This window comes from Rhipicephalus sanguineus, chromosome 7 (genome assembly GCF_013339695.2).
Source record: "Rhipicephalus sanguineus isolate Rsan-2018 chromosome 7, BIME_Rsan_1.4, whole genome shotgun sequence".
In the NCBI taxonomy this organism is placed as follows: Eukaryota; Metazoa; Arthropoda; class Arachnida; order Ixodida; family Ixodidae; genus Rhipicephalus; species Rhipicephalus sanguineus.
In genome coordinates this window covers 158,514,150-158,536,888 of record NC_051182.1, presented here as the reverse complement: position 1 = coordinate 158,536,888, position 22,739 = coordinate 158,514,150, and the positions used below count along the sequence as shown (strand labels likewise).

The window sequence follows — 22,739 nt, the reverse complement described above, 5'->3', positions numbered from 1 at the left end:
GGAGCGGACGTAATTTCGAACGGTAGTCTAGTAAAACAGTACCTCCCGCCGGAGTCGCGAATATCCGCACTATAAGCGGTACCGCACTATAACCAAAACAACCTTCTTCAAAGGCTACACTTGCGCAAAACGTGTTGAGCATGTAGCCTCGCGTGTCCGATAATCGACCTATGCGATTTGGGGCGCTTACAACCACTTAAATCTCCGAATGTTCAAAAATTAACCGCCAAAGACCCGCATTGCCAACGAAATGAACACGGGGGAAAAAAGCAAACAAAACAATGTGCCATCGCGGAAATTCGCCGACTACGTTTCAGGCCACCTCGAGGTATGCGCATTACACAGAAACCATGTCGAATCGCGACCGAAATTTCACGTGCTGAGCGGTACCGATCGTTCGATTTCACGGGCGCGCACGCGATGTCCAAGACATTGCAATCGAATCCGGAACCACCATTCGAGAGTTGCATGTGCCAACCATGTCCTCGTATTCATTAACGATATGATTCCCTTCCCTTCAAGTGCAGCCATCGCAAAAAGTTTCGTTGATTCCGCACCAAACCGCAACTTTTATCGCCCGCGACCGCTACCGAAAAGCAACCAACGCTGATTAGGCCTAGCCTGCGGTTCAGCATGTTGTCGCGGGAAGTTTGTCTAAGACAACATGAAGATCGGACGTCGAAAAGATCGCACTCAAGCACTAACCCAAGAACAGCGCGCGTGATACGAAGTTTGTGTTCGCGCCCGGGAGATCAACAGCGACAAAAGCCCGCCAAGCTCGTTTAAGTCCGCGCACTGGCAGAAAAGGCGAAAGCTCGCGTCATGAAGCCGCAAAACTTTTCAATTTGCGGACGAGGTAGCAAACGCGATATCTGTAGCAAGTGTGATAACGACGACGCTTTTCCCGACAGGAAACAACGTTCCACGCGGAACGCGCTGCCTGCAAGCGGCCGCGGAGCCTTGCCGCCGCCGGTGCAAAGGCTACTCCGTCGCCTAGGCAACCACCATCCTTCCCCACTCGGCGAACCCGCACAGCGCTGCCGCGGTCTTTTTCCTCCCTCCGCCCCTCGTTCGTTCACTGTGCGTGCCCTCGCCCTTCGTAACGACCTCGTCGCTCCCTCCCCAGCGGCGTACCTCCTTTGAGAACTGCACTCGTTACCGCGTTTGTCAGAAATATTTTCCCGCAACCGCATTATAAACGGTATTTCATCTTGGGGGACTGCACAATAAGCGGTATGCGTATACATGCGGTTCTATGGGAGGGTAAACGGGAGTCGAAAAAGACCGCATTATAACCGGTCCTGCACTATATGCGGTTACGTTATAAGTGGTCTGCACTGTAGTTAGTTCTTCACAGTCCCTACTTAGTCGGACTTGATGGAACCCCGAGTAAGCGTCAAGCTTCGAAAGCCATTTCGCACCGGCCAGAGAGCCTAATGCTTGATCCACCGTTGGTAGCGTGAAGACGGGCAAGTGGTACCAGCACACTTTGCATGTTGTGTTTGGTACTTATCTGTTTCTTTTGAGCTGTGTGCAAGAAAACCGCAATATCAACCTTTTCTTTCTCTGTGAAGCATAACACTCGAGGCAGTCACTGGGGCATTTCTTGCAGACAGGCGAAATACTTTTTCGCTCCTGTTTATGGATCACGAAAGAAACAAATAAGCACGACACATTCCATTTGAAGTATAAGCTGTCTGCTTGTGTATTACAGAATGCTTGCTGATTTTCCTGACCAAATTATACTTCTGCATGCCCTGATTCAAATTTCGTCAATTCCTTGTCGCATGTAGTTCTGGTCTTACATAACAGAGAGGCCGCATTTTCTACACGCTGGGTGCAATCAGTTTCAATTTTGCTTGTAAAATTCAATGATGACTATCTTGAATTAAGCGCAACTTTTTAATTTCTAAAAAATGGGTATGCCATAAATTGGCACACACTGCAACTTTATAGTATAAACAGCTGCCCTCATGTCAATAATTAAAAAGCTAATGGATGAGTTTCTGTTAATTAGTTTTGTCAATTTCATTTTAGTTGCGGTGAAGCATTTCTGCCTTGACATGGAGTGTATGTGCGAAAACGACTGGAGCGTGACTGTCACAGAATTTTTATAAGAAATCTGTATTGTCCAAAAAAACAAAGCACCCTGTATGTTCAGCGCAGTGCCCTGGCATTCAAAGATAGTAGGCAGCTTGCTGCAGCTCTGTAAGCTGTGTGCTGCACAAACTGGCTGCGTAGAGCAAGAATTGACAAAGTCAATGCTCATATTCTTTTGCATCACGAGGGTTTCCTTTTCTTTTGAAGGGGCTCAATGAGGCAAAAAGAGAGAACAAAATTAAAGAAATTGAACCCATGCATAATCTGAAAGAATACCCACCAGTTCATAATTTGACGCCAATAAATTTGTTGAAGCCATGAAATTAAGTGCTCTCAATTTCTGTACAACCTTGAGCATACTAGCTCAGCGATGGTGCGACCTTAAGTGTAACGCAAATTCAGCATTGAGTCCAGGCAGTCATGTTGACTTTTCACACCGCTTGGCTTGGTCCGCTTGGTGGCTTGACAATCGAATTGGCCGGTATCTATAGTCGAATCGAAGGGCGGTATCTATAGTGCACTCTAAACGGGAGCTGTTATACTTTTCATCATACCATTACACGTTTGCACAAACTATTATCATCATAAATGGCCTCTGCCTTTCTAGCGTACGCAATGCAATAACTCACCGGTGTGCTCTCTCTTTGTCCTCTTCATCATCTGCTTCGCTCTCTGAAAATGTGCACCTGGCACGGGGCTCTCCCGCTGCAGCGTTTTTTCTGGCGTGGGGTGCATTAACTCGGATGGGCAAGAGAGCGAGTTCAGAGAGAGAAAGAAGGGATAGAAAGAAAGAGAAAAATTCTTGGCTAAAAAATTTCTTGAGGCAGGATTCGCACCCGTGTACCCACGATCCCAAAGCGAGCTTTGAAACCACTATGCTATCCAGGCACACTAGCAGAGTAAAACATAGGCTTGCTTAATATATATTATAGCAAGGGGGTGGGAAAGGGAAGCGAGGGGGAGAGATGTGAGAGTGAGGAGGAGGGAAAGGAGGGGAGAGAGTAAAGCGTAGCATAGAAAGAAAGAGATAGAAATAGAAAGAAAGGAAAAACAAAACACAAAGAGAACGAAAGACGGAAAGATAGAGAATCAAAGAGAGAGAAAGATATAGGCAAAAAGAGAAAGAGATAGAAAGAAAGAGGAACCAAAGAAGTAGAGAGGGAGAGAGAAAGAGAGCTAGAAAGAGCGAGAAAAAGACAGAAGTAGAAAAAGAAGACAGAAAATAGAGTGAAGAGAGAAAATGAAAGAAAGAGAAGGTCACCCAGCTATGCACTTCCTTCAGGCTTGGCACCACTTGTGCAAAGTTGCCTTAAATTTTTTAAAGAAACACGAAAGTGAAATAATTAATTGGTTTAGATAAATTGTACTCTGAGAACTCGAATGTCGTCAATTTCACCATCATAGGTTTATTAATAGACGAGAAAATTAAGGCCGAAGTTTCATTTTTAAATTTCGCGCCGAAATCTCCGCGCCTGACGTCACGGATTTCACAAAGTATTTGTCGTATTTTGGCGCAACGAAATGCCCTGAAACTCGGTATGTTACTTCTATGGCCCCCTCAGAGAACAGTGCACCTAATTTTTACCGATTATGAACTACGTATTACCTAGTAGACGCCGTCAAAATCTATGGCGTCACGGCGTTTGGTGTAGTAATTTCAAGGTGGCGTCGCCACCCGCATTTTCTTTTCGTGCGTTTTCTCGCTTAGCAAAGGTCTTCTCGCGGTAAGAGTGGTGTTTTCGGTATTGTGAAATTGTAATTTACTAGTAGGCGAAAAATCGTTTTTCCCTTTAGCGTCCCTTTAAATCTCGCCACCAGAAACACGGCCTCCGAGATCTGTATCTTCCCATCTAAACATGGTGTTGATAACGTGTTTTTGTGCAAAAAATTGGTAAATTGGTTTCTATGCATGCCGCAAATGTACGGACTCCGAGATCGGTTTTTGTCGCCCGGAGACGACCTGTTTGCGTGGAGCGAGTACCGGCAACGTTACTGGGGGTGGACCCATCGCTATCGCTATTGTAGGAAATGCTTTCTTGCGCTTTCTTGTGGGCTGCTGCGTTGGTCGTGTGCCCGTGCGATGTCGAGCGCCGAATAGACAAACAGGATGAGACCTAGAAAGCGGAAATCACTTTCGCTGCAAGAGAAGTTAGACATTCTCCGCGTAGTGAAAGAGAACCCGACAAGGAAGAGGCTATTGATCGCGAGGGAGCTAGGACTGACGCCTTCCACCCTGAACTCCGTTGTCGCGAAACAACGCGAAATTGAAGAACACGCCCGGGTGTTCGACACGAAGTGCAAGCAAGCCCGAAGCGCGAAGCACGTCCAGCTCGACGAGGCTTGTTTAGAGTGGTTTAAGCAGGCCAGGGCGGCCGGCGTGAACCTTGACGGCACGATCCTGCGCGAAAAGGCGCTGGAGATCGCCGGCGGGCTCGGCATCGACGGTTTCAGCGCCTCGAACGGATGGATCGACCGTTTCAAAAAGAGACACGGCATAACCTACCGCGCTGTGAGAGGGGAGGCTGCAAGCGCCGATATTGCAACCGTCGACAGCTGTGAGGAGGCCGTAGTGAGCATAATAAAGAACGACGAGCCGAAGAACATTTTAAACGCCGACGAGGCCGGCCGTTTCTTCAGGCTTGTGTGCGTCATATTGCGTGCCGCTACACTGATTTCTCATTTTGTTCCCGTTTCCCGGACCTTACGTTTTTTTTCCTACGGTCCCGCGAAAAATGTATCGGCGGGGTCCGACTATATGCGGAACTGGCTACTCTGGCTGTCAACGTCATGGGAGCGTCTGCTCAAGTATTGTTGTCTTAGTAGTCTCGCTTTGCACATTTTGTAGCTCGCGTGATGTAACGCATTTGCGTTAAAATAGGCCAAATGAAAAAGAAAACTGTGAGAGCTTACATGAAACCCACAGATGTGCAGAACTAGGTGGGCGAAGGGGTAAAATTCGGTATGCCAACAAAGAGCTCCGACAACATAGTAGAGTGCTTGGCTGTAGCTCGTGACAGCAGTGTATAGCACAGCATGCAAACATAGGAAAAATGGGACAGAGTAGAAAAATACCCCCCGCAGGGGCGTATGCGCAAGCAGGTGTTTGGTGGTCGGCGTCACCACAAAAATGAGCCAACAGGGGGTGGGGTGTGCGTTCAACCCCCTCCCACGCTTAGCCACGTCCAGATAAAAGGGGATCGTGGTCATTGAGTGGATGCCAGGTCATTGGACCTTTAAGGCCCCGGCTTCACGTGGATGGCACCCCTGGGCTGACCCAACCAGGGGGAATCGGCAGTTGCCCTTTCCTATCTCTCTCCCCACATTGCAGACAAACCATTATTCGCCAAATGTAGTGCAACAGGGTCACCCATGCCACTCACAGTGTGCTGTGCTGACACCTGCCCCCATGGTATGAGCAGCCAAGGCTGCCCAGGCTCGAGTCAACACAGCCACACCAGTGGCCTCTAAAAGCTCTGGCAGCAGCCTGGGCAGCCCAGAAGCTAAAGAGGTCCCCTCGACCTCTGGCCTGGTGGGATCGAAGGCTGCGTCCGTAGTGACAAAGCCTACTTTGCATACACACACCTCGTTAGACCAAGGTCCTGGCGTGTCTCGCACGAGGCATCGGACACTTCTTTCCCACCAGTGGAGGCTGCACCCAAGGAGCGGCCAGAAGCCCTCGAATGCTCAAAAAAAGACAGAGCCCCAATTACAGGGTCTGACAAAGGCTCTGTAAAATAAGTAATTTTCCTCCCTGTCGACACACTGCACTAACAGACTTTTAATATGGAAACAATAAAATGGAACATCAGGCAACTTGTTCACAATCTAGACGGTGTACAAGAACTTTAAAGTAAATTTTGTCCTAAGGTGCTGTGTGTGCGCGAAATGCACCTAAATTCTACACACGAATTTTCTTCGTCAGTGTGTAATTTTCCACAAGCATCGCCAAGATGCAGTCGCATCATTTGGCGGTGTGGCCATCATACTTGACAGAAATGTGGCATGTCAGCACCTCCCACTCCAAACAGCAATAGAGGCAGTGGCTGTTCTAGCTGTATTCCAACAAACTTGTTATCATTTGCTTACAGTACCAGCTGCACAAACGTGAATTTCATTAATTTATGGATGAACTGCCAGAACCTTACCTCGTTCTCGGCGATTTTAATGCTCACAGCAGCTTGTGGGATGACACTCGCAGCGATGCGAAGGGTCGTTTGATTGACAACTTCCTCTTTTCAGCTGGTGCCTCTCTGTTAAATAGGAAAGAACCTACGTTTTTTAGCCTTGCGAACAAAACATATTCATCTATTGGTCTGAGCATTTTTCTCTCCCAAGCTTTTACTTGATTTTAACTTGGAAGTGGTTAAAAACCCTTATAGGAGCGACCACTTCCCATACTGCTGACAACACAAAGAGAACGAATTTTCACCACAGGCTCCCCTGTGGAATATTGACACAGCCGATTGGGAAAAGTTCTGAAGTTTTACTACTATCTTGTGGGCTGACATGTCTTCCTTGGGAGTTGATGGTGCTGTTCAGTATTTTACCAGTTTTATAATTGATGCTGCTTTGAAATGTGTATCAGAACTAAGTGGGGTGGCATGCAAACGTCATGTCCCTTGGTGGAATGACGAGCGCCGTGAAGCTCGTGAGAAACAGAACAAAGTGTGCGGGCTACTGCACAATTTCCCCACTGCCAAAAATCATTCAGTTTTATCCACATAAAATCCCATGGTAGGTCTAAAAACGGAGCATAAATTTTTAGGCCTAATCTTAGACGTGAAGCTAACCTTTGTGCCACACATCAAGTGCCTTAAAATAAAGTCTATGATAGAATATATTAAAGGTCATGTCACGTACAGCATGGAGCAGTGACAGAAAATGTCTCGTGAATCTGTACAAGAGCCTCATACACACACGCCTAGACTACGAGGCCATAGTCTATTGAGTCTGCGAGACCAAGTGCCTTGAAGATGCTTGACCCTGCCCACCATCTGGGCATTCGCATTTCTACGGGTGCTTTTCGAATGAGTCCCGTAGAATGCCTCTACGTTGAATCAAACGTGTGTTCGCTCCGCCTGCAGAGATCCTACATGCCCTTTGTATATTTTCTCAAAGTGAACAGTCTACTATCAATGATTTGTCCAGTTCTGCCCTCTTTCACAGCCGTCCTTCGGTGAGACAGCCCTACTCCATGTGAGGACCTAGATGAGTTATGAAGCATGCGCCTATTGCACATATCCGTACATACTTCCTCGAACTGCAGCACTAATGCACTTGTTCTGAATTCTTTACGGATGCTTCGAAGTCTCACGCTCGTATATCCTACACAGCAGTCGGTCCATTCTTTTCAGATGCCGGCATTTTCCACTCTAATACAAGCATCTTCACAGCAGAGGCTAATGCGATATTTTTAGCCGTTAAACACATTAAAGAATTAAAAACTACGAAGTGCAGTTATATACACAGATTTTCTAAGCGTTGTAAAAGCTTTGAAAACTCTGAAAAAACATAAAAACCTTGTCTTGCTTTGCTCACTCTTATGCTCAACTTCACGTTCAAACAGCATAGATAGTATGCTGGGTGCTAGGGCACCGCGAGATTGAGGGAAACGTGTTGGTGGACCAGCTAGCTGCATCCATCCACGAAAATGGTGCCGGCACATCCAAAGCTGTACCTGCACTAGACCTAAAGCCTTTCCTAAAACGAAAGCTCAGGGCTTATTGGCAATGCTTATGGGATAGGCGAACACAAAATAAGCTGCATCTTATCAAGCCGCATCTTGTTAATTGGCCACCGATATCAAAAACGTGCTATAGAGAAGTAACACTTTGCAGACTTAGGATAGGACATACACACAGCACACCCTCATACCTTTTGTCCGGTAGTGATCCATCCTTGTGTGATAAATGTGGCGAGTGTCTTACTGTGCTTCACATCCTGCTGCAATGTACGGAACTAGATGCGAACAGAAGAAAGCATTTTCCGTTATCATACCGACATCAAATTCCGCTCCATCCTGTCATATTTATAGGCAGGGAACCCCTTTTTAAATATGAGTCACTCCTCGGACTTTTAAAAGGCGTACAGTACTCATGGATTGAAACAGGACAATTTAAGGCTACGAAACGCACATACTTACATTTCCACCGTCTTCACTTTGGGTCGTATCGGCTTAATTTCTACTCGAACACGTTGATCAGCGCCAGCATTATTGTTAGAGACCAGATTTGTTGCGACATGACGTGGTTATCTCGAGCAATGCGCATGCCAGTCGTTATGCTAAATTTGTTGTCGCGTTTTAATGCATGAGTACTGTACATAGTGTTTAACTTTATGTTTCCAGGCAATCCGTAGCATAGCCTCTCAACAGAGGTTGCTGCTGCAGTAGTTGTATTAAAGAAAGCACCTGCCTCCCGGCTTTGCGCTCAATGGTTGCATTTTCCCTGGGGTGAAATGCTAAAATGCCCATGTGTTTGGGTTTAGTCTGAGTCTTTATTCCAGACATGCATACACAAATACATGGCTGAGCAAAAGAGAAGAAAAAATTTAGGTATACATTAGAGAAAACCAGGTGGTCGAAATTAACCATGAGTCGCCCACTACTGTGTGCATCATAATCCTATCGCAGTTTTGGCACTTAAGGGGACTCTAAAGTGAAACATTAAGTTTAGACAGGTAAATTATTCTTTCAGAACGCTATTGTCATTTAATTTTGTCACCATAGGTTAATTATCAGAAGAGGGTTATCAGAAAAGAAGGTCAAAGTATCATGTTTCAATTTCGTGCTGAAACTTCAGCATGTCAATGCGACGTCATAAATTTCAAAGCCTGTTTGCGTACTTTGGTCACATTGATTCTATCAAAATCACAACATTAAGACTATGTGTCCCTTAGAACACGATGTGTATCAATTTTAGTGACAAATGATTACGTAGGCCCTAGCATACACCGTCAAAATCTGTGATGTCACGGTGAATTGGTGGCGGACACTACAAGGCCATCTCTTGGAATCCAGTCGGTTACCCTTAATGACCACCGGTTATCCTGCTGACGTGCTACGTGCCCGGCCCATACCCATTTCTTCTTCTTGATTTCAACTATGATATCCTTAACCCCCGTTTGTTCCCTGACCCACTCTGCTCTCTTCCTGTATCTTAAGGTTACACCTATCATTTTCCTTTCCATCGCTCGCTGCTTCGTCCTCAATTTAATGGCAGAACATTAGGTGGGTAGATGACAGAAAATAGGTGGGTAGGTAAGTAGGTAGGTAAGTAAATAGGTAGGTAAGTAGATCACAGACAGAAAATTATGTGGGTAGATGAGATTAAGAAGTTTGTAGGTATAACGTGGCAGCAGAAAGCACAGGACCGGGTTGATTGGCGGAACATGGGAGAGGCCTTTGCCCTGCAGTGGGCGTAGACAGGCTGATGATGATGATGATGACTACGAGGCAGCATCGCCACCTGTATTTTCTTCTTGCGCGTTTTCTCCCTTACCAAGCATCTTGTCGTGGTAAGAGTGGTGCCTTTGTTATTGTGAAATTGTAATTCACCAATACAAGAAAAATCGTGTTTTTCTTTAGTGTCCCTTTAAAACCCCAAAATTTAATTTCAATTTTTTAACATTTTCACTACAGAGCAGTTTAAGCTCAGCAAACCCCCGATTCATCTTAGCAAGAACTATCATCATCATGCCAGCGCACACTCTCGTCATCCTCTTCTTCATCTTCTTCGCTCCTCGAGCACGTGCGCCTGGCACATGCTGTTCTCTGCGCCGATTTGTCTAGCGTGGGATGCAATAACTTCGACGGGCATGATAATGAGTGCAGAGAGAGAGGGAAAGGGAAGGAAGAAAAAAGATAGAAAGACAGAGAAAAAACAAATAGACAGAGATAGAAAGAAACAGACACAGAATAAAGATTATTATTGCTATTATTATTATTATAAAGAGAGAAAGCGAGAATTAAAGAGAGAAAAAGAGAAGGAAAGATAGAAAGAGCGAGAAAGAAACAGACCAAAAAAAGAGAAAAAAAATGGAGAGAAAGAAAAATAAACAATGAAGGCTGCCCCACTGTTTGCTCCAGCCTTGCACCACCAGTGCAAGCTGTGGCAATTTTTTCAACCGTGCTTTGTTCACTCAGGGAGGAGAACACCAACTTGAAGCGGGAGGCGCACAACCGCGGTGAGGAGCTGGTCGCCGTCAAGCGGCAGTTGGCGACGTACCGGGATGAGGTGGCGGACTACAAGCAGCGTCTCAACGCAGCCGCGGAAGAGACCAAGGCGGTGCGTGCCGAGCTCTCGTCGCAGATTGCCGCGTTGCAGAGGGACACTCAAAAGGAGCTCCAGGCCGTCCGTGCGGAAGCCGATCTGCTGAAGGCCGAGGCTGAGAAGGCGGCCACCGAGCTTCAAGCGCTCCGCGCGGACAAGGAGGAGAAGCTGAAGACCATCGTCCAGGTACAACCTCACAAGTTGATCGTCAAAGTGAAAGAATCGATGTTTGTTTGATGACTTATATACTGCTGTCCAATTAGACGATTTCCATAGATGTACCAGCATGGAGTTGTTTGAATGGCACCCGCCACACTGGTCTAGTGGTTATGGTGCTCGACTGCTGACCCTGAAGGTTGCAGGATCGAATCCCGGCCGCAGTGGCCGTGTTTCGATGGAGTCGAAGCACTGGAGGCCTGTGCACTTAGATTTAGGTGCACGTTGAAGAACACCAGATGATCAAAATTTACGGAGCCTTCCACTACGGCATCCCTCACAATCATATCATGGTTGTGGGACGTAAAACCCCTACAGTTATTAATTATTATGTTTGAATTATTATTATTGAATTATTATGGCATTTCCGGAGGCTGAATTAGATATGGATCTAATGAAATCGATAGCACTGCTGTATGTTGGGCGTGTTGGTACTTGAACTCGCAAAACATTTTAGCGTTAGCGGGCATGGGCAGAAAGGAGACATAGACAACACTATTGGCTTTGTGTTGTCTACTTCTCCCTTCTGTCATTGTCCACTGGTGCTAAAATGTTTTCAGAGTATGGATCGAATTGATAATTAAATACCCTTTGATTAACAGTCATTTCTGATTAGTACACACTTCTTTATTATAATTAATCGCCATGCCACAGAGGCATCTGTTGGCATGAAAGGGGTCAACACTGAAACACGAGTACAGTACTCGAAAACTCACTTAAATTTAAGGCTAAATAATGCACAGACCTTTGTTTTCACCATCTTCAGTTCGTGTAACATCTGCCTAATTTCGACTCGTACACTGACATCACTGGCAACGTCTCCTTAAGTAGTCTTAGAATAACAGAGAGCGGAGCTACTTGGCAGGTATTCATGTAAAAAGACTGGGCGTGCAAACACGGATGCAAGAGAGAAGTCAAGACTGCACAAATGCCGCCAGATTCGTATTGATGTGGCGTAATGAGTAGTCAGATTCATATTAATATGGCATTTTTGTCCCAAATAATTGCGAAGTTCATTTTGTGTGTACAGTTGGACCTATGATATTTTTTTATAGTATGACTTAAACCTCAGATGATGGTGTGGAAATTATTAAATTTCTACGTGTTGTAGTCTGTTTGTTAATAGGACAGTGTTCTCCCCTGATGCGTGAGAAGTTGTTGAACAGTGTCGTTGGAGCCATTTCAACTATTAGACTTGTCAAAGCGTTCACGAAGGCACGTTTCCTAGTCAGAACTTTGGCTCCAGCAGCATTTTTTGTTCAGTGACTTGGCATCTTTTCAGGCCCCCATCTTGCCCCGAACTTGTCTCTTGCTTGAATTCATTACTACACATAAGACACGCATCTTTGTTCATGCAGTCTGGTCAGGAAGAAGCAAAAAGTTGCTGGCACGAATTGCATTAGCTTTGTCGACTGCCACGTGCAGGTGAAGAAGATAGCGCGCCACTACCGCAGTCAGTTTGAGGAGCTGAAGTCCTCCAAGGAGTCCCTGGAGAAGCGCTGCTCCGAGCTGGAGGAGGCCCAAACAAAGGCCGAGACCGAAGGGGCACAGGCACGCTCCGACCTGGACGCCAGTGTGCGCCAGCTTCAGGAGCGCCAGACCAGCCTCACCCAGGAGCTGGACCGTGCCAAGGCCGTGAGTAGTTTTGCCCCTTTCCCCTAAGGTGACTGTTCAACTTCAAGTTTACTGTTACCAGAGTAGCGGTGCACAAAATGAAGGAGATGTTTTACAGACTAGGGTTCCATAGTTCAAAGACTGTAGGGCAGGGGTCTCGAACTCACTTTAGCTAGCGGGCTGCAGTTGCGATACTTGTGAAGGAGGTTTGAACAGGGGGGACTCCATTTGAAAGAAGGGCTTTCCCATATCTCGTATGTGGGTCATTTCAGAAGGGGATTTGATGTCGGGTTTCGAGAAATGTATCAGTGCTGATCTCCTGAATGAGTGAAGCATCCACGGTTGTGTTTTAACGCATGGGGACCGAGTGGGGTGCCTCACAAACATACTGCTTGAGACCAATCACATCTATGTAGGTCATTAACATACTTACTAAAAAAAACGATGTGGGACGGAGACAGTCGTATGTAGGTCGGGCCGCCAGCGAAAGGTCTGTGGGCGGCGTGTTTGAGGCCCCTGCCCTAAAGTGACCTGTAAGACCTCCCAGGCATAAAAATGAATGAAATCATAAAAGTTGCGGCTGTCACGCGCAGCTGTCTGATAAATCTTTGCGTTTTGTTCAGATTCCAGTGATTTACTGTGCATAGCTGTTGAAACAAAGCAAAAAGAAGCATTTGCAGGTGCACGTGCATGCCCTCTTGTGTGCAGGAAAGCGTGCAGCTTGCTGCCGAGAAGGAGCAGGCAAACAGTGCGGCCAGCCAGGCCAAGGGCCTCATCGTGCAGGCACGCAAGCGCATCGCCGACTTCAACAGTACGTGTGCAACATTGAAACAAATTCTCTGGCTTTGTTCCTCCTGCCAGCGTTCTTTTAACTCCCTGCCCACAGATCTCACTGTTTATCAGTGCGCAAGGCACTTGAAGGTTGCATAATCACATTGTGGTTTTGGTATGTAAAGCACCAGGAGTTAACTTAGTTTTTAGTTTCTCTGCTGTTTATTGCGTAAGGTAATGACCCTGTTGAATCTGTCACTCTTGCTGTCAATTTTACTGCTGGCTTTGTGGAGAAAAGTTGCAGTGTCATCGTTCAGTCTACTTGTGATGACTCAGTTTCCTGTTCATGATGTAGCCAAGAATGAAGCCCTGACCAAGGAGAACCAGACCCTGAAGCAGAACCTCGAAGGTCTCAACCAGCGCATCGCCTCCATGGAGCAGTTGAAACGTGAGCCACCAGTTTCACTTGGTGCATAATTGTTGTACCGGAGCATTGTGTTCGCTAGTGCACCTTTTCAAGACACGTTTCTATGGAGCAACAGCACTGTTATTGCTTTTCTTTTTTCTGATGTAAGCAGCATGATCACAGCATGCAAAGATTACCCACTGCTATAAAAAAAGCCAGGTCTGCTTTTAATGCATAGCACAATCACAGTGAAAGTGAAAGAGCGGCCTTTCTAGAGCCCGTTATAAACTCTCTTGGGGCAGCTAATACAAGTACACATGCACGGTATCAACTACGCCATAAATCATAATTTTTGTGAAGTAGGAAAGCTCCCACAATGCCATTATTTGTCTTTCTGTGCATAAGCGAGGTACCCGCTACACATCTCTAAGGCATTATGTGTACTTTTTGATGCTGCATGTGGCTGATGACGAAGAATTATGGCTGAGCTTTGTAGTGGGTGGAAAGCTTTAAATAACACACTCGTTGAGCACATTGTGTGATCCCTGGTTAATGCGGTTCCTTGCCCGACATCACACCTGTATAGGGTCTTCTTTGCAAAGGAGTTTCAAGCACCAGGATGGCTCTGTGGTAGAATACTCGACTGCCACGCAGGGGTTCTGGGTTCAAATCCCATCCGATCCTGGGTATTTTTTATCATTTCATTTTTCTTATTTTGCGTGATAGCGGTTGCGGACACCGGCGGGAGCGGTGGACAACTACGGCACTGTTGTTGTGATCTCATAATGGCTTTTGCTTTAAATGAAAAGAGTTGGGATAGTATAGATGCTTCAGCGTGTTTTTCTTGTCGACGTCTTTTCTTCTTTTTGTACCACATTTGCACTCGTCTTCCTTACGAATGTTGCTACGACTACGCCAACAATTCACAACTTGGATGCTACTGTCATGCATCAATTCCTGTAGGAATCATTGGCCCAGGAATGGTAAACGGAACAAAAGGATAAAAGGGTCTTAGAAGGCTTCCTTGTTGTGGCTTGTGCAGAGGAGAGTGCGTTGCGGGAGAGCAGCCTGCGGTCGCAGTTCGAGGGTCGGCTGCTGCGCCAGGAGAAGGAGATGCGCGACACCCGCGAGGCCCTCGACAGGGCTCAGCGACAGGTGGACGAACTCACCCAGAAGGTGAGGCCAATCGAATTTTGGGGGTTTTATAATGTTCGTTTATAACAAATTTTTATACTTAGTGAAGCCACTTTCATGTCAGATGCAACTTCATTGTAATGGAGTTCAAGTGTAATTAGAAGCGCAGGATAGGGTTCCCAAGTTATTGCTTGCGAAAGCTCTTCTATGAAAGGGAGAACTGCTGTCCTCACGTTCGTAGCACAAAGCTACTAGGAAATTCATATGGATATCTCAGGAAGAAAAGCTTCCTAGTTAACGAAAAATTCGTCCCGATGTGGGACTTGAGCCCGGCACCAACACCTTGCAGAGGCAGTCGCCCTCCTTGAAGCTTGGTGCTCCAAATGAGTGGATGGCAATTTTCTCTCTCATAACTCCTCCACTCTCTTATGGGATTCTGCAGAACTGATGTGGCATAGAAAGCTGTGTTCTACTTTGTAATTTTTTGCTTGAATTTAATTCGTCCATTATTGTTGTAGTTGTACAGCTAGGACTTGAAAAAGGCAAGAAAAACTTGTGTGGCATGTTCTACAAGTTTTTTTAAAGCTCTGACCACTGAGGATTTGAAATGCTTTCTCTAGTCATGATTGCCAAGCAGCAAACGATTTTGATGTTTTGTTTGCCCTTCAGCTATGCCACTCTGTTGATGGTTGAAATTAAAATTAACGGCAAAATCATTCTTCAAAGCTTTGGGACAGTGCTATGACTCATATTAGCATGCCATGCATGGCTCATGCCAAGCCATGGGTTTGGTTGCTGTATTTCTTGAAAAAAAAAATTATGCAGCTGAATCAACAGCAGCAGAAGCAAGCTAAACCTACCATGGTAACTGCACCTGTGGAGAGGACAGGGTGAGTTGACTGCATGTTTTCATCTCTCATCAATTCCCTGCTTTTGTCTAATCTTCCATACAAGCTTCTGCAAATCTGTGAAATTTAAGTCAATTTCATGTATCTAGACTTGTACGATTTTACTAAGGTTGCGTCGCATGTGAAAAATTCTGCTAACGAGCAAGTTTTGTTTAGCTGTCTATGATTACGTTCTTAGAAGTCTCCTGACAAAAATACCACAGACTGCGAATGTTTATGTGTTTTGCTTTGCTTGTGTGGGTGTCTCAAGCCATGTGCAGGCAAACGGAAACCTGCACTACTGCAAGTGATAGAGTGCTAAATGCTCCATATTTATGCTTCATCATATCAGTGCACCACTGATACGTGTTTCACGGAAGCATAAAAAAAAATAGCACAAACCTGTGGTTCAAATTGGGAAAAAAATTCTGGTGGATTCCACACACTGTGGGATTTCATGCAAAGCACTCGGCAAGTAAATCATTTCAGAAGGACGGACTGCTGGGTGATTTGGTAATTCATCTTAGAGCGGTGGTACACAAAATAACGTTCGTGTTCTTTCTTTTTGTATTATGGTTCTTTTGCACAGCACCCTTTTAAGAGTAAATCATTCGTAAATCATGCGTGCAGTGGCCATGGGAGTGGCGCACCCAGCGAGCCGGTCACGGCCAACGTGCGGCCGCTGACGCCACCGGCACAGAGTGCAGCCGTGCTGCAGCGCCCAGGACCCAGCGTGGCACGGCTTACCCCTACTGCTAGCATCCGGCCCATCACCCAGGCTGCCCGCCTCGCCACCGTGGCACCGACCGCAGCCTTGAGTGCCGCAGCTGCTCCACCTCCAGAGGGTGAGTGGTTGGGGTGCAGACCTCGGTTTTAAAGACTAACTACGACAAAATATTAACAGCTGAGCTGTTTAAGCCGGCAGTAGAAACTTTGGTGTTCGTACAAAAGCACAGGTGGGTATATGCCACAGGAATTGGACAAGCCCCACTACCGAGTACAGCAGGTGCAATCGTTAAAACAAAAGCTCTGCTCGGCGAAATGGAACATGTCAAACGCGTGAAAGAGAGAGAGAGTAAGAAAGAGAAAAATAGAGAGTAATGAAGGGAATAAAGAGATAGAAAGACAAAGAGAGAGAAAGATAGAAAGAAACAGACACGATAAAGAGAGCAAGACTGAAAGAGAAAGAAAGAGAGAAATACACTCAAACCTCAATATAACGAACATGGATATAACGAATTATCGGTTATAACGAAGTAAATGAAGAATAGTGTTGTCATAGATACAGTGTTACAAATAAACGTTTTTAACGAATTTTCGGATATAACGAAGTTATTTTCGTGGCAGATGTGACTTTGGTGTAATGAGGTTTGAGTGTAGAAAGAATGAAATAGGAAACCACAGGTACAAAAAACAGATACAAGAAGCAGAGAGAAAGAGAAGAAAGAAAATAAAGAGAAACAATGAAGGCCACCCAGCTGCGCTCTTCCTTCAGGACCGGCACCACTAGTGCAAAGCTGCCATAATTTTTTTTTTACTGACCGCATAAAGAGCCCTGTTTCAAATGGTGTAAATATTAGTACGTACCTCTTAACTCTTCCGGTTTGCCCGGGAGACTCCCAAATTTTGAGCAATCCTTCTGATTGTATGGGCATGGCCATATATCTCCCAAAATACTGTGCTAGCACCACCGTGAAAAGAAAATAACTACATCGGCTCTAAAACTTTCTGGTTGTGTGCGGAATGTTTAAGTGACTCTCACTGCAGTACACTGGTGTCACGCGGAAAAGTGCATTAAGATTGCAAGGGGCAACCAGTTATCAGGCACGGGAGACAGCAGATCACACATGCATGCCGACGCCGTATAGTTACGAATACCAGTATGATCACTGACATCTATAAACTTTACGGGCAATCATTTGTTTACGATGCCGCTGCAGCCTTTCGAGGTGTCACCAGGTTTGCTGGTATGTTAGCATTTGCACCATTTGACTTTGAGGCCTCCTTCTTTATAAAATAGACATTGAAAGGTACTTGTAATGTATGTAATAAGGAAAATTATTTGAATTCAATTCAGTTATCCACCGCGATGGCTCAATGGTTATGGGCCTCTACTGCTGAACCGAAAGTCGCGGGCTTGAATCCAGCTGCAGCAGTCGCATTTCGATGGAGGCGATATGCTAGGGGCCCGTGTACTCTGTGACGTCAGTGCACGTTAAAGAACATCAGATGGTCGGAATTTCCAGAGCCCCCTCACTATGATGTGCCTCATAATGATACCTTGGTTTTGGGACATAAAACCCCACAAATTATTATTATGGAATTCAGTAGTGCTTTCCCGGTGCAGTGGAAGTGCAGAGTCCAGCAGTATCAACAGCGCCCACTCTGGTGACAGCAGCCGCGGTGCCCACTGCGGCAACCTCTACATCGGTGTCCACTGCGGTGTCCTCAGCGGTGTCTGCATCAGTCGCTGCCGCGGTGACTCCCTCACCTGCCGTGCAGCAAGCCGAGGTGCAGCCAGCGACGGTGGTTGTGGCACCTGTTCAGGAAGCGAGCTCAGCAACACCCGATGTCTCGTTGCCCGGTATGCACCAAGGGTGTTAAATAATGCTGGTTTTTGCGATAAGCTTAAAGTGAAACACAACCGGGAAGTAGCTGAACAAACCATCTGTTACGCCTAATCAGATGGAAGTACAATGCGTAATCACCTTGTAGCTGGTTCCTAGGCATGGCATAGTTCCAAGTGTACACCTAAGGTGCAAATAAAGTGAACATAGCATAAAACAGGGCTAACACAAAGAAAAGACACATAGACTGCATGGGCTGCTCTGTATGTGTGTCTGTTCTTTGCGTTAATGTGGATTTGCACTTAATAAAATGTATCACGAACTAGCCCAAATTTCTGCATTGAATAGTCTGCAAATAAAGCCACCTACAATTCATTCATCGGGTACCAACAGGTTCCAACTGATGAAGCGTCAGTCTTTCAGATATATTGTACATTGTGTCATGCGCTATCGGTAGAGCATAGGATGCGTTATCCGAAGGTTGTAGGCTCGATCCCTACTGGCGGCAAAGTTGCTTTTTTGTCCACTTTAAAGGGGCCCTGCAACACTTTTTGAGCATGGTCAGAAAGCACTGCCAATCGGTAGTCGAGGCTCCCGAGAACACGCAAGCCAAACATTATAGCACGGCACGAGGCCTAGAATTTACAATTAATTCTCAAAGTCAGCTAAAAATCTCCCCCTCTTCTCTCTACAAATGATGCCATATACCCAAATTTCTGCGCCATATACCCACATCCACGGCGGTTGGCTGATTTGAGCATCGCGGGCTGCGCAGTTACCGTGGCTGCCGTGGGATGCCACCACCTGCTCGCACACGTGCTCACGATCACTCTGAAAGCCGCGCATTTGAAGAAAAACAAGGAAAGAAAGTGCTCAAGGTCATGACACGCGCTGACGAAGAGACCATCTTCTTGCCCCCTTGTCATCCCCCTCCCTGCATAGCTTTCAGTGCGCTCGCTGGCACGAAAGGAGAGAGAAAGCGCTTCAAGCGTGCAACAAATACCTGTAACTCCACTTGTACTTGACAGATTTTAAAGATTTTTGTGGCATGTGATTCGTGAAGTGTCATGCGCTAATAGTGAGACTATTCCATTATAACTCGGAAAAGTGTTGCAGGGCCCCTTTAATTCCTTTCCATTTGTGTCATAGTACAATACTGTTAAAGGATGCAAATAATGTCTGCTGGTTTCATTACTACGTTGTTTCTTTGTATAGAAGTTTGACTTTACTGCATTTGTAAAATATTGTCGCGTGGTGGTGACGCGGAAGAAGGCTGCAGTCACACTGGTAATGACGAAACTCTTTATTGGGCTAACTTATGCCCAGAAAATGAAAACTCAAAGTACAAGCAATACACGCTGTGCACTGATAGCGGCACGCACAATCGTTGGTCGTTGGTAATCTGATCGGCAAGAGAACGCGTCATTCATTGTGCGTGAATTGTAGAAAATTCCAGCGTTGTCACTGGGGCTCGTGTTAGCTCCAGAATAAACTAGGTTACTCATGTCGCACATGCAATCTTATCAGAATGGTGTAAAAATAACCAAGAAATGTCGCAAACATTGTGATGCGGCCTGTGCCGAGCGGCGGTTACAGTTTTTGTGGGGGAAACCCAATCACATCAAAACAACAAAAAACTCACAGGGTGGGTCCCTTATGTGTCAGCCTCAGTCGACTCAAAGGCGAAAGCCATCTTATTCTTCTTTTTCTTTTTAGTTGATGTATTGAACCTCCCGTGCCCCCTTCCAAAAGCTTTGTGCAACTAACGGGTTTTTGCGATGCCTGCAGGATCAGAGGCACTGTAAGCTTTCTGCACTTCACCTTGTTTTACGCTGCCTACAGGATCGCCCCACCTTTGACCAAGCAAGCTGATGTTGTGATGACGTCACGATGTGACATCACAGTGACGTCACGATGTGACATCACAGTGACATCATGATGACGTCATCACGTAATGATTTTTTGCATCACTCGTGTTTGCGCCGCCAATGTGGGATGCCAACGCGTGACACCGGTCAATTTTCATGTTTGACAAGTAGGGGTGTGTGAATATCAAATTTTTCGAATACGAATCGAATACGAATACAGCTCAGACCACTTATAACGTAACCGCTTACAGTGCAGTACCGGCTATAATGCGGTTTTTTCTGACTCCCGTTTACCCTCCCATAGAACTCCATGTATACGCATACCGCTTATTGTGCAGTCCCCCGAGATGAAAGACCGGTTATAATGCGGCTGCCGGAACGTTCTCAGAGATGCGAGGGAGCGAGCGTGCTTCTCAGCGGAGATGCGCCGGCGGGGGAGGGAGGAGGGGCGTTACGAAGGAGGAGGGGACGCGGAACGAACGAACAAGGAGCGGGGGCAGAAAAAAAGGGACTGCGGTGGGAGGCACGGAGAAGCCTTTGCCCCCCTTTCTTCGGCCGCTTGACATGCGCGCTCCGCTACGTACGGGCGCCCGCGTCCGCATCAAGGGCGCGTTAGCGCTGTTTGTCTTCGTCGGGAAAATAGTTGCTTCGTCGTAGAGCGCAGATATCGCGCGTGCGACCTCGATTCCCCCGCAAGTAACAATGCTTTGAGACGCGATTGTGCTTTCGCCTTTGCCACCAACAGGCGGACTTACAAGCTTGAAATACTTTTTCAGGATGGTTGCTGCGGCTGTTCTCCCGACAGCGAACCGAAACTTCGTTTTCACGCGTGATGCCCCTCGGTTTAGCTCGCGAGTGCGATCTATTCTACGCCCGATCTCCGTGTCGTCTAGTGCAAGCTTCTCGCGACGGCATGCCAAGTTGCAACGCGCACGCTAGGCCTAACAAGCGCTAGCTGCCATGTCGGCGGCCGCGTACTACAGAAGTTGCGGTTTGCTGCCGAGTCAATGAAACATTTTGCAGTTGTTGCATTTAGAAGGGGTAACTTACATCTCTAACGAAAACGCGGGCGTGCGTGTGGAACACTGGTGTGGTGGTTTGTGGTCGCCACCGTTTTCGAAATCGCGCACGCGCAGTGCGATACCGCGGCGACTTATCGTGACGGCGCATTTTTTCCGCGTTCGTTACGTCGGCACCGCAGGTCCGCGGACGCTAACCGTTCAACATTTTCAAATGTAAGCAGATGCAAACTTACGTCCCAGTCGCATGCTTCGATAGTCGGAATCGCGCGCCTGCCTGTTGGTCATGTTTTGCACACGTGCAACCTTTCAAAAATGTTGTTTTGGTTATAGTGCGGTACCGCTTATAGTGCGGATATTCGCGACTCCGGCGACTTACGTTATAAGCGGTCTATGCTGTATCCACCTTCGAATATCGAATTGAATATCGAATATCAAAGAAAAAATGCCTCCACAGTAACAATATTTATTTAACATGTAGCTATTTGAAAAAAAAACATTAACAGCCTGACTGGCAACATAACATACACTGCTATCTCCAGAACACAATGTCCAGGCTAGCACAATACACACCACAACGCAAGCAAATATCACGGCACAATGAAAGTGATGACTAGATGTTATCATGAAGAAATATGAGTTGCTCCACATGATCAGGCAGCAGGCGCTCCCTTCTAACAGAGACAACCCCCCCTGCCACTGAAAACGCACGCTCGCTTGGAACAGAAGTGGCTGGTATAGGGAGGTACATGGGGCAAAGCTTTGCCAGACTGGGGTATCTGAAGGTGCCTACAGTCCGCCACCAGTCACGTGGGTCACTGTCTTTCTTCAGAAGTGGTCCCGCGTAGTGAACGAGTGGTAGTGCAGCACGTTACGACCGCATAATATTGAAAATGTACGGTACATGATTGCCAACAGCGCTGCACGTCGGAGATGCACCAGCAGTAAATCATACGTATTGGGGCGCTCGTCGCAGGCAGATATCATGCCTCCGTGTACTTATGATGTTATCGCCCCTCTCGGCAATGTTTTAGCGATACGAACGCAGCAGAAATGGGGAAGACGAGTTATTTATGCATGATAATCGAATCGCATATTCGAATCTTTCGAATATTCGAAGTTATCGGATATTCGAAACTTTTCGAATACACGATTTTCGAATCGAATACGAATATTCGAATGTAATATTCGACGAATATTCGAAACTTTCGAATATTCGACGAATATTCGAAACTTTCGAATATTCGCACACCCCTATTGACAAGGCATCTAAGGCTTTCGCCTTAATAAACGCGTGTGGCGATATGATGTGTCTGATCATATTTTTTCCCACCTTCCTTTTGCAGGAACAGACTCTGGTGTTGAACTCGTGGTGCCAACCAGTACGGTGTCGGTCACCGTCACGCCGTCGGCACAACCGGCGGAGCCCAGCACTGCGGCTGGTATGTGTGGCATCGTCTGCACATCGGTGTGGTCGTTGTTGCTTTTGTGGAGTAGAGTGCGCTCGCTAAGAATGTGTCTCCATTGCTTGTGATGCTGCTATGTCAGACTGCGTTACAGTAGCTGTATCAAACAACAAATTATGATGGCGAGGGATCGAGTGAGTCGTAGTAGCCAGCACTAAAATGTCACAACGTTCTGCCCCACATGACTACCCTTGCGTCATCACGCAAACAAAAAAGAAAGCGGTTTCGAGAAAATATTGCTGTAGTGAATGTTTAAAGCAGGGGGTCTCAAACACACGGCCCACCGACCTTTCGCAAGCGGCCCGTGGCCCGCACATGATAGTCTTCGCCCATTTTTTTTTTTACTTTGTGGCTAGCGGTTATTGCTAAATGGTACCTGCATTATTTTCTCACCTATCTTGATTACGAACGTTTTGTTCAG

General features: G+C 46.4%; 1 protein-coding gene across 1 annotated transcript in view; it reads left to right on the top strand.

Annotated features, from left to right (window-relative positions):
- LOC119399204 (nucleoprotein TPR) overlaps positions 1-22,739 on the top strand; it is a 117,786-nt gene that overhangs the window by 82,609 nt on the left and 12,438 nt on the right. Inside the window, exons 28-36 of the mRNA XM_037666018.1 lie at positions 10,244-10,556; positions 12,012-12,221; positions 12,909-13,011; positions 13,327-13,419; positions 14,420-14,553; positions 15,337-15,401; positions 16,029-16,243; positions 17,746-17,982; positions 22,199-22,320. Of these exons, the coding sequence (XP_037521946.1) occupies positions 10,244-10,556; positions 12,012-12,221; positions 12,909-13,011; positions 13,327-13,419; positions 14,420-14,553; positions 15,337-15,401; positions 16,029-16,243; positions 17,746-17,982; positions 22,199-22,320 (1,492 nt within the window). The remainder of the gene's footprint in view (positions 1-10,243; positions 10,557-12,011; positions 12,222-12,908; positions 13,012-13,326; positions 13,420-14,419; positions 14,554-15,336; positions 15,402-16,028; positions 16,244-17,745; positions 17,983-22,198; positions 22,321-22,739) is intronic.